Raw genomic sequence first — 12,989 nt, 5'->3', positions numbered from 1 at the left:
TCTCCTTCACTACTGATAGGCCAGTGAATCATTAAATCTTGTTGATTTTAGTTGAGTATCTGTTAAATTCATCTGTTTTTCTCCTTCACTATGCCACCCAGATCAGACTCTCACTGGGTTCTTTGTGATTACTAAAATCACTCTCAAATAATCTCTGATTCTTTAATTAATATACTCAAATCTGTTCTTCACAGAGGTTATGGTAGTCTCTTAAACAAGCAAATTAGCTTAGGTCAGTTCCCTAGCTAAAATTTTTCAATGATTTTTCATTGCTATTGGGATAAAATTAAAATTTTTGTAAGGAGCTGCATTTCTTAGATGTTGTCTTCTGAGTTTCCCCACTACTTTTGTGATCCCATTGAGCTGTCTTCTTTATGTTCTTTCTACATGGTGTGGCTCCCATATCTGAGCTTTTGTATGTGTTCTGTTACTTTTTCTTGCATTGCTCTTGTCTTCTTTATCATGTGCTTTGAATATCTGTCATTCTTTCTAGCTGCCTAGCATTTGTTGAATATACTCATTCCATAGGAGGAATGTCCAAACTTTGGAGTTTTGTTTAACCAGCATAAAGGTTGAGATTCCCTGGCTTTCTTTGAACATGTGATTCATTAATTAGACCCATCCGAGTACTGCATTGACAGGTGAATAGCACTGTGAAGTCATTATTCATTGTGCTGATGAGGATGGCAACAGAGACTCTCACTTTTATTTTAAAAAAATATTTATTTGAAAGAGACAGAGAGAGATTTCCTCTACGTGCATTTGGTTCACTCCCCAAATGACCCCAACATCCAGGGCTGAGGCAGGCAGAAACCAGGTGGCTGGAACTCTATCTGGGCCTCCCACATGGGTAACATGCTGCTTTCCTGTGTATATTAGCAAGGGGCTAGATCAGAAGTAGAACAGGTGGGGCTAGGAACGGTGCTCACATGAAATGCTATTGTTGTAGGTGGAGGTTTAATATACTCTGCCACAATGCCACATCCACTTTTTGAGAATGCCATTGGTTGTGCAGTCTAGTTTCCGGTACAGGAAAACTCAGGGTGCTGGTGACTGCTGACATTGCAAGAAAGTTGGATTTTGGCAGCAGTATGAAGTATAGGACAGTGATCATTGATCATTAGCAGCCGAGGCATTTTATTCAGACAACCAGTTCTGTGGTGTGCTTTTGTGTACCTGCTTTTGGTATACTGTTCCTGAAAGTTTCATTTCAGCTTATTTCCTCAGACCAACCCTTTATATATGTCATTGGTCCAGGTCAGCTTTTGTTACTTAAAACTAAGAAAAAACCCTGGCTGACAGGGGCAGGAGCCCCACTTCATCCTTGGGCCCTAGGTTATTGTTCATTGTAGAATACTCTCCTATTAGCCTACTTATCCCACTTTTGCTGATTAAGAGAGCTTTTCCATGATGGTATGTGGTCAAGACTCAGTGGATTGTAGTAGCTTGGCATCAGCCTTGCTGAGTTTCTATCTCTACTTACTGATGTATGAATTTTTCCAGGGTCAATCCCCTTATCTGTAAAATGGGGCCAATGATAATATTTGTCTAACTCACAGACTGATAATAAAGATTAAATGAGTTAATGGCCACATGAAACTCAGGGAGTTGTACCCAAGTGCCCAGGAAATCTAGCTGATATGTTGTTCTTCCTCATGGTTCCCACTTCCTTGCTTTCATTCCATTTTTCACAGAGGATGATGATTTGACTAAAGTTTGCCTTCCACCTAGGCTGTAATCTCAGTAAAAGAGGGGCTGCTTATTTTGTTCATCATTGTGTACCCAATTCCTAGCACAGTGTATAGTTATTTAACAAACAGAGGGTGGATATTGTGGTAGGATTACAGGGACTTTGAGACATGCCTTCCCTACCTCCCAGCTCACAAAAAGCAGGGATACTTCAGCAGTACATGATGTTCCTGGCAGTATCTCTTTGTTTTCACTGATTGTTTCCATGACCCACAGCTGACCCATTCCCACAGCTTGCAACTGGGTCCCAGATGCAGCACTCTCCCCGGTGCCCTGATTTCTCTGGTTCTCAGCACTGAGCATTTAGTGCTGACTCCACACCCTCTGAAAGCTGTCTGGAGCCAGATGGGAGGACAAGATAAAACAGATTTCATTCGTTGCCCTCCGCGTTTCTGAGAGAAATCCCAACAACAATAGCAATGACAAAGTCGCAAATATTGAGTGTTTACTCTAAAAGAGGCATTATTCATAGAGCTTTGTATGTATTTGTTTAATGTTCATCATAATCCTACAAAGAAGATTGTACAGCCCTCATTTTACAGAGGAGAAAATTGAGTCCTAGAGGGAAAGGAAAGAAGGGAGAGAAAAAGGGAGGACACAGGGGAAGAAAGGCAACTTTCAGGGTAGAAGAGAGCTTTCCTTACTGAGAAGAATTTTAATTCCCATAGGAACTTCTCTACTGGAGCAGAAGTAACTGTAAAAGTAATATTGATGGAGAAATTATAGAAGATGGCATGGACGTGTACCTATTGTCGAGCAGCTTTCCACTTGAGATATTTTCATATGTTCCCTTTCAATGGCTGGCTACTTATAGCCTCCCTTCACACCCCCAAATTCCTTTGGAAGTAGTTAAAATGGTACATGTAATTAAGAAATCTTTGAAGTTCATTTGTGGCTAATTGGGACTTTCCTATAAAATATTTAAAGATGTGGGCCAGGGCTGTGGCTCAACAGGCTAATCCTCCGCCTAGCGACGCCAGCACACCGGGTTCTGGTCCTGGTCGGGGCGCCGGATTCTGTCCCGGTTGCCCCTCTTCCAGGCCAACTCTCTGCTGTGGCCAGGGAGTGCAGTGGAGGATGGCCCAAGTGCTTGGGCCCTGCACCCCATGGGAGACCAGGAGAAGCACCTGGCTCCTGCCTTCGGATCAGCGTGGTGCACCGGCCGTAGTGCGCCTGCTGTGGCGGCCATTGGAGGGTGAACCAATGGCAAAGGAAGACCTTTCTCTCTGTCTCTCTCTCTCTCACTATCCACTCTGCCTGTCAAAAAAAAAATATTTAAAGATGAGATCTTTGGTTGTCAATGACTCTTTTCAGCGTCATAGTTTTTGCCACCAGGAGTCCCTGTCTGCAGTGGTGCCACTGGTGTTGGGATGATTGGGACATCTTCACAGATTAGTTGGAGTTGGGGGGCTTATTGTGCATTTTCTATGTTTAGATCTTTCTGATGTTGTTTTATTTTGCTTTTTCAAAGAGAGGGGAAAAACAGCCGGTGTGCCAGTTCTCATGTGGGAACTGCGGTGTCCTCCAAGTGGAATGCTCCTGTGCATTCCAACCCACCACACAGAAGCACATTTCCAAAGTTAGCGTGGGGGCAATTGCCAGAAAATCGGCTTCAAACTGTGTCCCTGCAAGGCTTTCTCTCTCCTGCTTCAACAGACTCTGAGAGGCTCATCAGCCCCCAGCAACATCAGGTGGGTGGTTTGGGATTTGGAGCCTGGTTGGCGACCACTGTAAAAGAGCATGGTGCATTAGTTTCCTGCAGCTGCTGTAACAAATTACTAGAAACCTGGTAACTCAAAACAACAAAAAGGTGCTCCTTCACAGGGGCGGAGGCCAGGAGTCCAAAATTAGAGTGTTAGCAGGATTGGTTGCTTCTGGAAGCTCCAAGGGAGAATTTGCTCCACGCTGCTCTACCAGTGTCTGGTGGGTGCTGAGAAGCCTTGCTGTTCCTTGGCTTGTAGATGACACATCCCTCCAAGCTCTGTCACTTTCTTCTCTGTGTGTCCTCTACTTTCTCTTCTAAAGACAGCTTTTGGGATTTAGGACTCACCATTATCTTTGGTCATGTCAAGATCTTTAACTGCACTACATTTGTGAAGACCAATATATGTGACCCAATAAAATCACATTCACAGGTTTTGAAAAGATATATCTTTTGGGAGGCTACCATTGAACCCATTTCACACTGTGAATTGAGAGGATTTCTTCTGATCCACTGGGGATGAGGCTAGACTTCAACTAAGCAGAGGGCTGATGGGCATTGTGGAAGTCCCGAACACACAGCTGCCCCATGGTATCTCAGTGATTGTCCACTTCTAGAACTGGCATGGGCTGGACTAGATAGAGCTGCATCTCTTAGCACAGTGCTCCTCATCTACAACTATTAGGGACAGGGGTTGAGGGTGATCCCAACTTTTATAAGCCTCAGCAGGGATGCCTCTGAGGATGGAAACTATGTGTAAAACATTGTGGTATCTCAGAGTCTGTCATAGGCTTCTGTGTCTTGAACTTGATTAGGAATGAAATCACTAAGGAGTTTAAGGAGACATTCTCAGGTCCTGACCTGCTTTAGTTTGTTTGGACTACCATAACAAAATACTACAGCCTGTTTGGCTGAAGCAGCAGAATTGATTTTTCATAGTTCTGGAGGCTGGCAGTTTAAGATCAAGGTGTCAGGTGATTTGACTTCTCCTGTGGCCTTTCTCATTGACCTGCAAATGATTGCCTTCTTGCTGCATCCCCACATAGCCTTTTGTCTGTTCACAAGTATTCTTGATCTCTGTCTCTTTTTTAAAACATGTATTTGTTTATTTGAAAAGCAGAGTTATATTTTTTTTTGACAGGTGGAGTTAGTGAGAGGGAGAGAAAGAAAGAAAGGTCTTCCTTCCGTTGGTTCACCCCCCAAATGGCTGCTACGGCTGGCGCTGTGCTGATCCGTAGCCAGGAGCCAGATGCTTCTCCTGGTCTCCCATGAGGGTGCAGGGCTCAAGGACTTGGGCCATCCTCCACTACACTCCTGGGCCACAGCAGAGAGCTGGACTGGAAGAGGAGCAACCGGGACAGAATCTGGCGCCCCAACCAGGACTAGAACCCAGGGTGCCAGCGCCGCAGGCAGAGGATTAGCCAAGTGAGCCGTGGTGCCGGCCAAAAAGCAGAGTTATAGAGAGGCAGAGACAGAGAGCTAGAGGTCTTCCATCCGCTGGTTCACTTCCTAGATGGCCACAACAACCAGAGCTGCGCTGATCCAAAGCCAGGAGCCAGGAACTTCTTCCTCATCTCTCACTTGTGTGCAGGGGCCCAATGACTTGGGCCATCTTCTACTGCTATCCCAGGCCATAGCAGAGAGGTGGATGGGAAGTGGAGCAGCTAGACTTGAACCAGTGCTCTTATGGGATACCGGCACCACAGGCAGTGGCGTTACCCACTGTGCCACAGTGCCAGCCCCCTCCTCATTTCTCTTTCTCTCTTGTCATAACTATAGTTTTACCTTGAATTATGCATTTCTCTATGCAGGGGCCAGAAAGGAAAGCAATGGAAACCCAGCATGAACTGAGCATTATACTGAGGTCCATGCCATCTCATTTAATCTTTCCCATAGCCCTGGAAGTTGATACGAGTGTCTCTATGGTGTCTCCATAGTTCACTTCTGTGTAGAAGGAGAGACTGCTTTCAGCTAGCAACTGGTGCAACTCTATTGAAATCCAAGCCTGTAGTGATTCCTTTTACAAATATGTCACATCAATATTTGGAGGTTCCTAAGCGTGAAGACATTTTTTCTGTGTTTGTTTGGGTATATATGATTGTCTACTGAGATTACATCTTGAAATATTTGCAATAATAATTGGAAGTAATTTCTTTTAAAAAGAATTTGAATGTGCATCTTGATGCCAGGCAGTTGAGTGACCACCAGTCTGGGAACACTTGAGTCCAAGATCTGCACTTAACATTTGTTGAACCACCACGTGATTCAAGACTTTCCAATGACTGGTTTGTTTCTGGCTCACTTTCCCCATTATCTTAAAGGCTTAGTCTATTGAAGGCCTTACTCTTCCTCTGCCCAAGATCTCTTACTAGACTTGCCATGTGGTGTGGCTATTGGTTTTCACACATATCCTCACCCCAGATGTACTTCCATGGTTGATAGTGTTTATCACCCATGTCAGATAGCTAAGACTGGAAAATTCCATAGGGCTTTAAGTGCCATGTCAACGAAGATCGACTCCAAACTTGAGGTCTGACATCACAATTCTCTAAATAGTCAGCTTTCTGTTGTTTTGAAGATTTATTTAAATAATGTATGTAGCACTTTATATACTTATTTTTCATTAAAGGAGCTTGCTCAAACAAAGGAACTGATCATTACCTGAACACGGAAATGTAGAGGCCTGCATTTTTTTCCTCCTTCTCATTCCTGGGGTTTTATCTCCCTCGTTATTCTGCGAGGTGGCTGTCTTTCGCACTGTCTTGAACCTTTCCACTGATTCTTGTCTTGGCAGCACGGCTGTGTGGATTCATGGTTTGATCACTTGGGAGTTTTGCCACATTCGTGGATGTCCTATGAAAGTCCTACACAATCCTGGAAGCAGAGGCTACCTGTATTTAGGAATTGTAGAAAAGAATTCCCATTGGTATTGGGTTCCCAGCTTCCTTGCATGTGACAAATATATGCAGTGTTATATAAGCCAGGAAATTGTGAGCAGATTCTGCCTGGCACCATGAAATAATGAGCTTCTAAAATATGTGTTGTAAAGAATTTGATTCACCTCAGTTGTGGTGTGGTCCTTGTTCTCAGCTCCTGGGAGGAGCTATGTATTAATGCCCCCAGTAGAAACTCTGGACTTTGACACTCAGGTGCATCACCCACGCCATTGCCACGAGGGTAATAAGTTCCAATTTCTAGGGCTCTGACCTTGTCCGAGACACCTCTTTCTTTAGCTGATGTCCCTCTCTGTCTTTGCCTATGAGAAGCCATCACCATGGGTCTAGTAGCTTTCAGTGAGTCTTTCATGAAATTTTGTGAAGCTTGGCATGCTGTTAGGAACCTCTTGAACTTGCAGTTGGTATAAAAAGTGAGAGTGGTCTTGCAGTTGAGGTTGTACCTTCAGTTCTTTGAGTTTGTGTGCATGTGTGTGTATGTTTTGAATACAACACTAGCATGCACTTTTGACAATTAAAACGCCTGGCCACAGCTATAACATCGCAGCATGGCTTAGCTATTTTTCTCCTTATATCTTTACATGCAGCCCACTGGCTGTGAAGCCCTTTCCACTGGCCTTGTGATCCATAATCTAACTCTGACTCTTGAATAGATGTCATTTTATCCTAGCATGTTTTGTCCCCATCCAAAGCTTCTGTTGGTCTGTATTTAATTGGCCTATGATTCTGGTTCAAGAAAGAAAGTGAAGTCACATAAGTTTTTTTTTTTCTTACCAGACTTGGGACCTTATAAATCATTGTGACAAGGAATGTGATGGTGTCTCTTTACATTCTTGAGGAGGTTGGGAGAGGAGAGGCATGCAGGTTCCAATGTGGTTTTGTAATTTTTCCCAGCAGTGGCACTGTGAGAAGGATTCCAGCAGGCTAGTTGCTCAGCCCTAACTAGGTAATTCTCTACTTGAATGTTCCTGCAATGAGAACGCACAGACATCCACCAGTGTCTCTGGGGCAGTTAAGTGCTTGCTGTGGAACTCCTGGGAGTTAACAAAGAAATTGCCAAGATTTCCTTTCGGTTCCTTTCCAAGCAGGCTGGGTACCGTTTTTATTCCTTAGTTTTGCACATGAATCAATCCATTTATGTGTGATCAGTGGGACTGTGTTTGTTTTTGGAGACTATCTGACTTCATACCTGGCAGGTTTTCTTGATGGGCAGTAATTCTGCAAATGAGAAAGAAAACAACCAGATTCTCAAGTACACCCAGATGGACTCACAAGGCAAAGGAAATGGTTGTTTTGGCCTGATACCTGGCTTTGACTGTTTTGATTTTTAGATAGATAGCCTCCTCAACTTAAGTTAGATTTATTTAAAGTTAGAAGAACAGCATTTTCCAGGTTCTACTTGACAGATAGAGGAAGAAGCACACATGCAAACATGGATGGGTAGGAAAAGCAAAAGTGGTTTGTACGTGTTTGTATTCCTGCAAAGCTTAATGTGCTTCAATGCCATATTTTCTATTTTCCAACAATATTTTACTTAAAATGAGCCAATCCAGCATCTCTGAATTCTTCCCTCAAGGCCATTTATAAGGCACTGTCTAAGCAAAGCACCAGGCAAACATGTGAAGAGCAATGCCTCAATTAACTTGTCAGGGACATTTTTCTATGGAATATCTGCTGCCAAAAAAAGCAATTTGTGGAATTTGTGGACCAGCATTGTGGTGCAGTGGGTTAGGCTGCCATCTGCAATTCCAGCATCCCATATCATCTGCTGGTTAGAGTTAGCAGCTGCTCTGCTTCCAATCTAACTCCTTGCTAATGTGTCTGCGATGGCCCAAGTACCAGTCTTCTGACTTCAGACATCTCAGCCTAGGCTGCTTTGGACATTTGAGAGGTGAACCAACAGCTGGAGGAACTCTGTCTCTCCCTCTCTCTCTGTAATTCTTTCAAATAAATGAATAATAAATCTTTAAAAAATTCCAAGATTTGGAGACTTGCACATGTGTAGTAGAGCATGAGTATGGCATTTTTAAGATACAGAAAAATACAAATTGACAGTAAAGAAAAAATAAGCAGCAGCCAGCATTGTGGTGTAGCAGGTGAAGCTGTCCCCTACAACCTCAGCATACCACGTTGGCATGGGTGTGTATCCTGGTTATTCCACTTCTAATCTAACTCCATGCTAATGGCTTAGCAAAATTAGTAGAAGATGGCCCAAGTACTTGGGCTTCTGCACTCACATGAGAGACTTGAATGAAGCTCCTGACTCCTGGCTTTGGCTTGACTCAGCTCCGGCCATTATGGCAATCTGGGAAATGAACCAGCAGATGGAAGATCTCCCTTTCCCTCTCCCTCTCCCTCTCCCTCCCTCCCCCCCCCCCCCCCCGTCTTTCCCTCTCTGTATCTGTAACTCTGACTTTCAAATAAATAAATGTTCTCAAAACGAAAGAAAAATTGAAGTGTGGATATTGATTGGCTGAATATTTAGCTACAGGAGCCATTTTGGTTGAAAGCAATTCCCAGTACAACTAAACTCCGATTTCTTACATGAATGTCCATTTTTACCCCACTTACTTAGGATATGTCCCACTTGAAAAGCAAACCTCTATTTTTCTTAATTTCTGTGCTGATAAATAAGTATTAGTCCCCCTCATAGATGGGGTTTACTTAATATAGTTTTAAAAAAGTAATGCTCAATGTCAAGATTCACACAACCTCAGAGATTTGCATAACTTAAAATACTAATAAAAATGAGTTCAATTCCCGGAATAAATTGATGGAAAACAGTGTACAGCTCTATAGAATTTTTGACACTTTGGTGTTTCAATCCCCAGATCCAAGGATGGGCTCTGGTGCATCCACAAAAATATGATATCCAATATTTTATTTATTTATTTTTTTAACTTTTATTTAATAAACATAAATTTCCAAAGTACAACTTTTGGATCATTGTGGCTTTTCTTCCCTCTAACCTCCCTCCCACCCACAACCATCCCATCTCCCACTCCCTCTCCCATCCCTTTCACATCAAGATTCATTTTCAATTTTTAGGGGGAGAAGACCCTTGCTTTGGCTCTTCAAGTGCTTAGGCATCCCTCCAAGTTTTGACGTGGGGCAGAATGAATGTGCTAATTCATCCTTAATGTGATAGAATTAAGAGGTAGAGCCTCATGAGTGAGATTTGTGCCCTCCTAAGAAGAGACACAAAGGAGCTACCTCACTCCATCTTCTATGTGAGACACAGTGAGAAAATTGTCATCTATGACGAAGGATGCATTTCCTCTCACAATACTGGTTTGCTGCCATTTTGACCTTAGACTCCCCTGCTGTCAGAATTATAAGAAGTAAATGTCTGTTGTTGGTAAGTACCCTGGCTGTGAAGTTCTGCTATGGCGACTGTAGCCGACTCAGTTGGGATGCCACTGTGCTTTTGTGCCTGCTCAGTCTAGGATACAGGCACAGCCACAGATTTGTGCTGACCCATTTCATGGAGATTCTGTTTGCAGACTTGTGAGACAGGGCTCAGTTTGGCCGTGGGCATACAAGGTAACCCCTGGGCCTTCCCCAGCGATGCTTATTGCCACTCTGCCAAGTTACTGAGGGATTTTTCCAGACAATGTCTTCCTTGAATATACTCCTAGTTACTAGAGAGGACCTTGCATGCTCATGTATGTGTGTGTGTGTGTGTGTGTCTGAAAAGTGGTAGTTACTTAAAAAAATGTACCTCAAGTAAAAGAATGAACACAACAAATCTCAAAATGAGTGAATAACCACACAATTAGAATAATATGCAACTTCTTAAAAATAAAGCCCCTGTTTGGCTCAAGCAAAAAACTAGAAAAAGGAATTCTTTTAAAACTAGTAAGTGGAAACTGTGTGTTTACGATATACAGTATGATCTTTGATTTATGTATACTGTAAGGGAGCTACATTAAGCTACTTAACATAGGCATTACCTCACATATTGTTTTGCTGTGAAGGAGAGAGAGGGAGCAGATCCGTTCCCACTGTGACCACCTGCTGAATGGGAAAAGGAGATCCATCTGTACATCAGTGATTTTATCTGTATTCTCAGGAAACCTTCCCAGAAATGATAACATTCCATCTCTGTTCTGAAAATTTCAGCTATCCAAGTTGACAAAGTCAATCTGCAAGTATATTGCGCCTGGTCTCTCATGGATAATTTCGAATGGAACGACGGATATAGCACCCGGTTTGGCCTCTTCCATGTTGATTTTGAAGACCTGGATAGACCTCGAGTCCCTTACACATCAGCCAAGGAGTATGCCAAGGTCATTCGAAACAATGGCCTGGAAGAAAAACCATAGAAAGGATGACTGCATGGCAGCACCAGGAGGGGTCCTGCCTTGGTGAAGAACACTCAGACAGCCTCCACTTGCCTCTGGGAGCTTGGCAGCAACTCGTGGATGCAAATCTGTGATTATGAAATCTGAATACTATTTAAATCGATTTTTCTATTAAAAAATCAGACTTGGAAATTTTAACTTTAATCCTTAGATATTTTTCTAGGATAAAAACCACAAAATTTGTGAAGATACTCATAATTCTCTATTGTAACACCAGATGTCTTATTATAGGAATATTTGTTTATGAGTCTACGTCTCATCACATAAGCTATCTCAGTTGATAAACTATCACATGACCCATCATTTTTCTACTGCCGAATCAAACATAAAAAGTCAAAGTTAAAAATTAGTTGTGTGATTTAGTTATGTATTCTTTTCAACAAAAGAAATTCATTGATAACCTATTTAATGAAATAGTTGTTCATTTGTTTGGCCTATTTTTACCTGTAGTTGAGCAGGTACATTTTATTCTCAGCTAATGAACTTGTTAAAAATAATAAAATCAATTAGACTTTGAATGATGAAGAAAGTGTTTGAATGTTGATGTTCATCAAAAACCAGATTTCAATAAGAAACAGGGTGTGGTCTCTACGTTTGTGTATTTTCTTAATTTTTAGGCCCTTAAATATATTGGGAGATAAACACATTAATTGGATGACCAAAATGATTGTATATCAAGATGAGATAGGAATTCATTGCCTTTGTGGTTGAAATGCCTGTGCCATTTGTGGAGCTCGCTGGAATTGGAAGTTCTGCCATGGTTCTGCAGTAGGAGTCAATAGAAGACAGAGGGCATCCTCTAGACTCCATATCTCCAGCTAACTTTTCAATATGTGGACTTGGGACCCTTACATCCCTATTTCAGTAGTGTTTACTTAAACCCCAACTATGCATCAGGCTTGTAGTTAAGAGGTTAAAAATTCTGCCCATTTTACAGACAGAAACTGAAGCCCTACTGATGTACCTCTTTCTCAAGTCACATCAGTGCTCATTAACTGCTCCTGGCACTTCCTTGAGATCAACCTTATTCCTTGTCCAGCCCACTGCAGGTTAGGGAGCTATTAAAGTCCTGATGAGAGGGAAAAGTAAGCAGGGGTGTGGAGTCACCTTGGACAGGAGGACATGGGAAGGTGGTTGTCTGTATTGTTACTGTGTCTCTCCTAGGATGCTGCACATACTTTGGCATTCTTGTGAGCCTTTTGGCCATGAGCAGACGCTATGTCATTTTTTCTTTTACAAGCTATGGTCAATTTCTGGATCATTTTCATGTTCATAATCAGGGAATTATTTACAGCAAAGAACACACTCTCAGTAACTTTGGACAAAGTGAAAAAGAAATGGTCGTAGTAGTTCAATAAATGTGGATGCACTTGGGAAAATTATATTAAGATTAAAATGGTATGCACAGGAAATTCCATTACATCTTTGCCACTGGTTTGTTATTTTTATTGTTCAATGAGACATTATCTCACAATTTGTGTTCATTTAAGAAGCACATTTCCAAATCTTATTTCATTCCTCTCCTATCCAGCCTGTCTTTTTCATTTTTATCATGTATCTTATTTACAATTTATGTGCCCTCTTGTATTATCTTGCAAGACAGCTGAGCTTTCCTTTTAATTAGGATGTTGCTTTGAATATTACTTTTCCTACAGGGCATCTTTACAAGTTTTACAACAATACAAATGAGTACTGTATTTTCGTTACCAAAACTAGAAAATTAATATTCATGTTGTAAATAAAACAATCTGTCACGTTTGGTCTACCAGGTGAAATAAACGTTCTAGCTGCTAGCGCCTGAGCTTCCCCACAGTGCTCGGGTCTTCAGCAGTTTTCAGCTGCTTTTAAAGGCCAACTCAGAGATGGCCCAGAGACGGATCACACAAACGGTGCCTCCCTAATTAGTCCCGCAAATTTGTATCCCTACGAGGTGAAGGTGAAGGAAAAGAGGAAAACGCCACCAGCCCAAACCATAGCAACCCCGTGCTGTATTTCAATTAATGTTATTATTTTTTTTTTTGACAGGCAGAGTGGACAGTGAGAGAGAGAGTCAGAGAAAAAGGTCTCCTTTTTCTGTTGATTCACCCTCCAATGGCCACTGCTGTGGCCGGCGCGCTGCGCCAATCTGAAGCCAGGAGCCAGTTGCTTCTCCTGGTCTCCCATGCAGGTTCAGGGCCCAAACACTTGGGCCATCCTCCACTGCACTCCTGGGCCACAGCA

At 42.4% G+C, this 12,989-nt stretch overlaps 1 protein-coding gene across 4 annotated transcripts in view; it reads left to right on the top strand.

The window, feature by feature from the left end:
* The window catches only part of LOC133775314 (cytosolic beta-glucosidase), a 267,883-nt gene extending 255,499 nt beyond the window's left edge, over positions 1-12,384 (top strand). For 3 of the 4 annotated variants that reach the window (XM_062213553.1, XM_062213552.1, XM_062213555.1), the window contains exon 6: positions 10,528-12,384. In XM_062213553.1, the coding sequence (XP_062069537.1) occupies positions 10,528-10,730 (203 nt within the window). In that variant the 3' untranslated portion in view covers positions 10,731-12,384. The remainder of the gene's footprint in view (positions 1-10,527) is intronic. The other variant, XM_062213554.1, reaches the window with a different exon arrangement.
* Positions 12,385-12,989: the final 605 nt, after the last annotated feature.

This window comes from Lepus europaeus, chromosome 16 (assembly GCF_033115175.1).
Source record: "Lepus europaeus isolate LE1 chromosome 16, mLepTim1.pri, whole genome shotgun sequence".
Taxonomy (NCBI): domain Eukaryota; kingdom Metazoa; phylum Chordata; class Mammalia; order Lagomorpha; family Leporidae; genus Lepus; species Lepus europaeus.
This window is presented reverse-complemented; position numbering and strand designations above follow the sequence as displayed.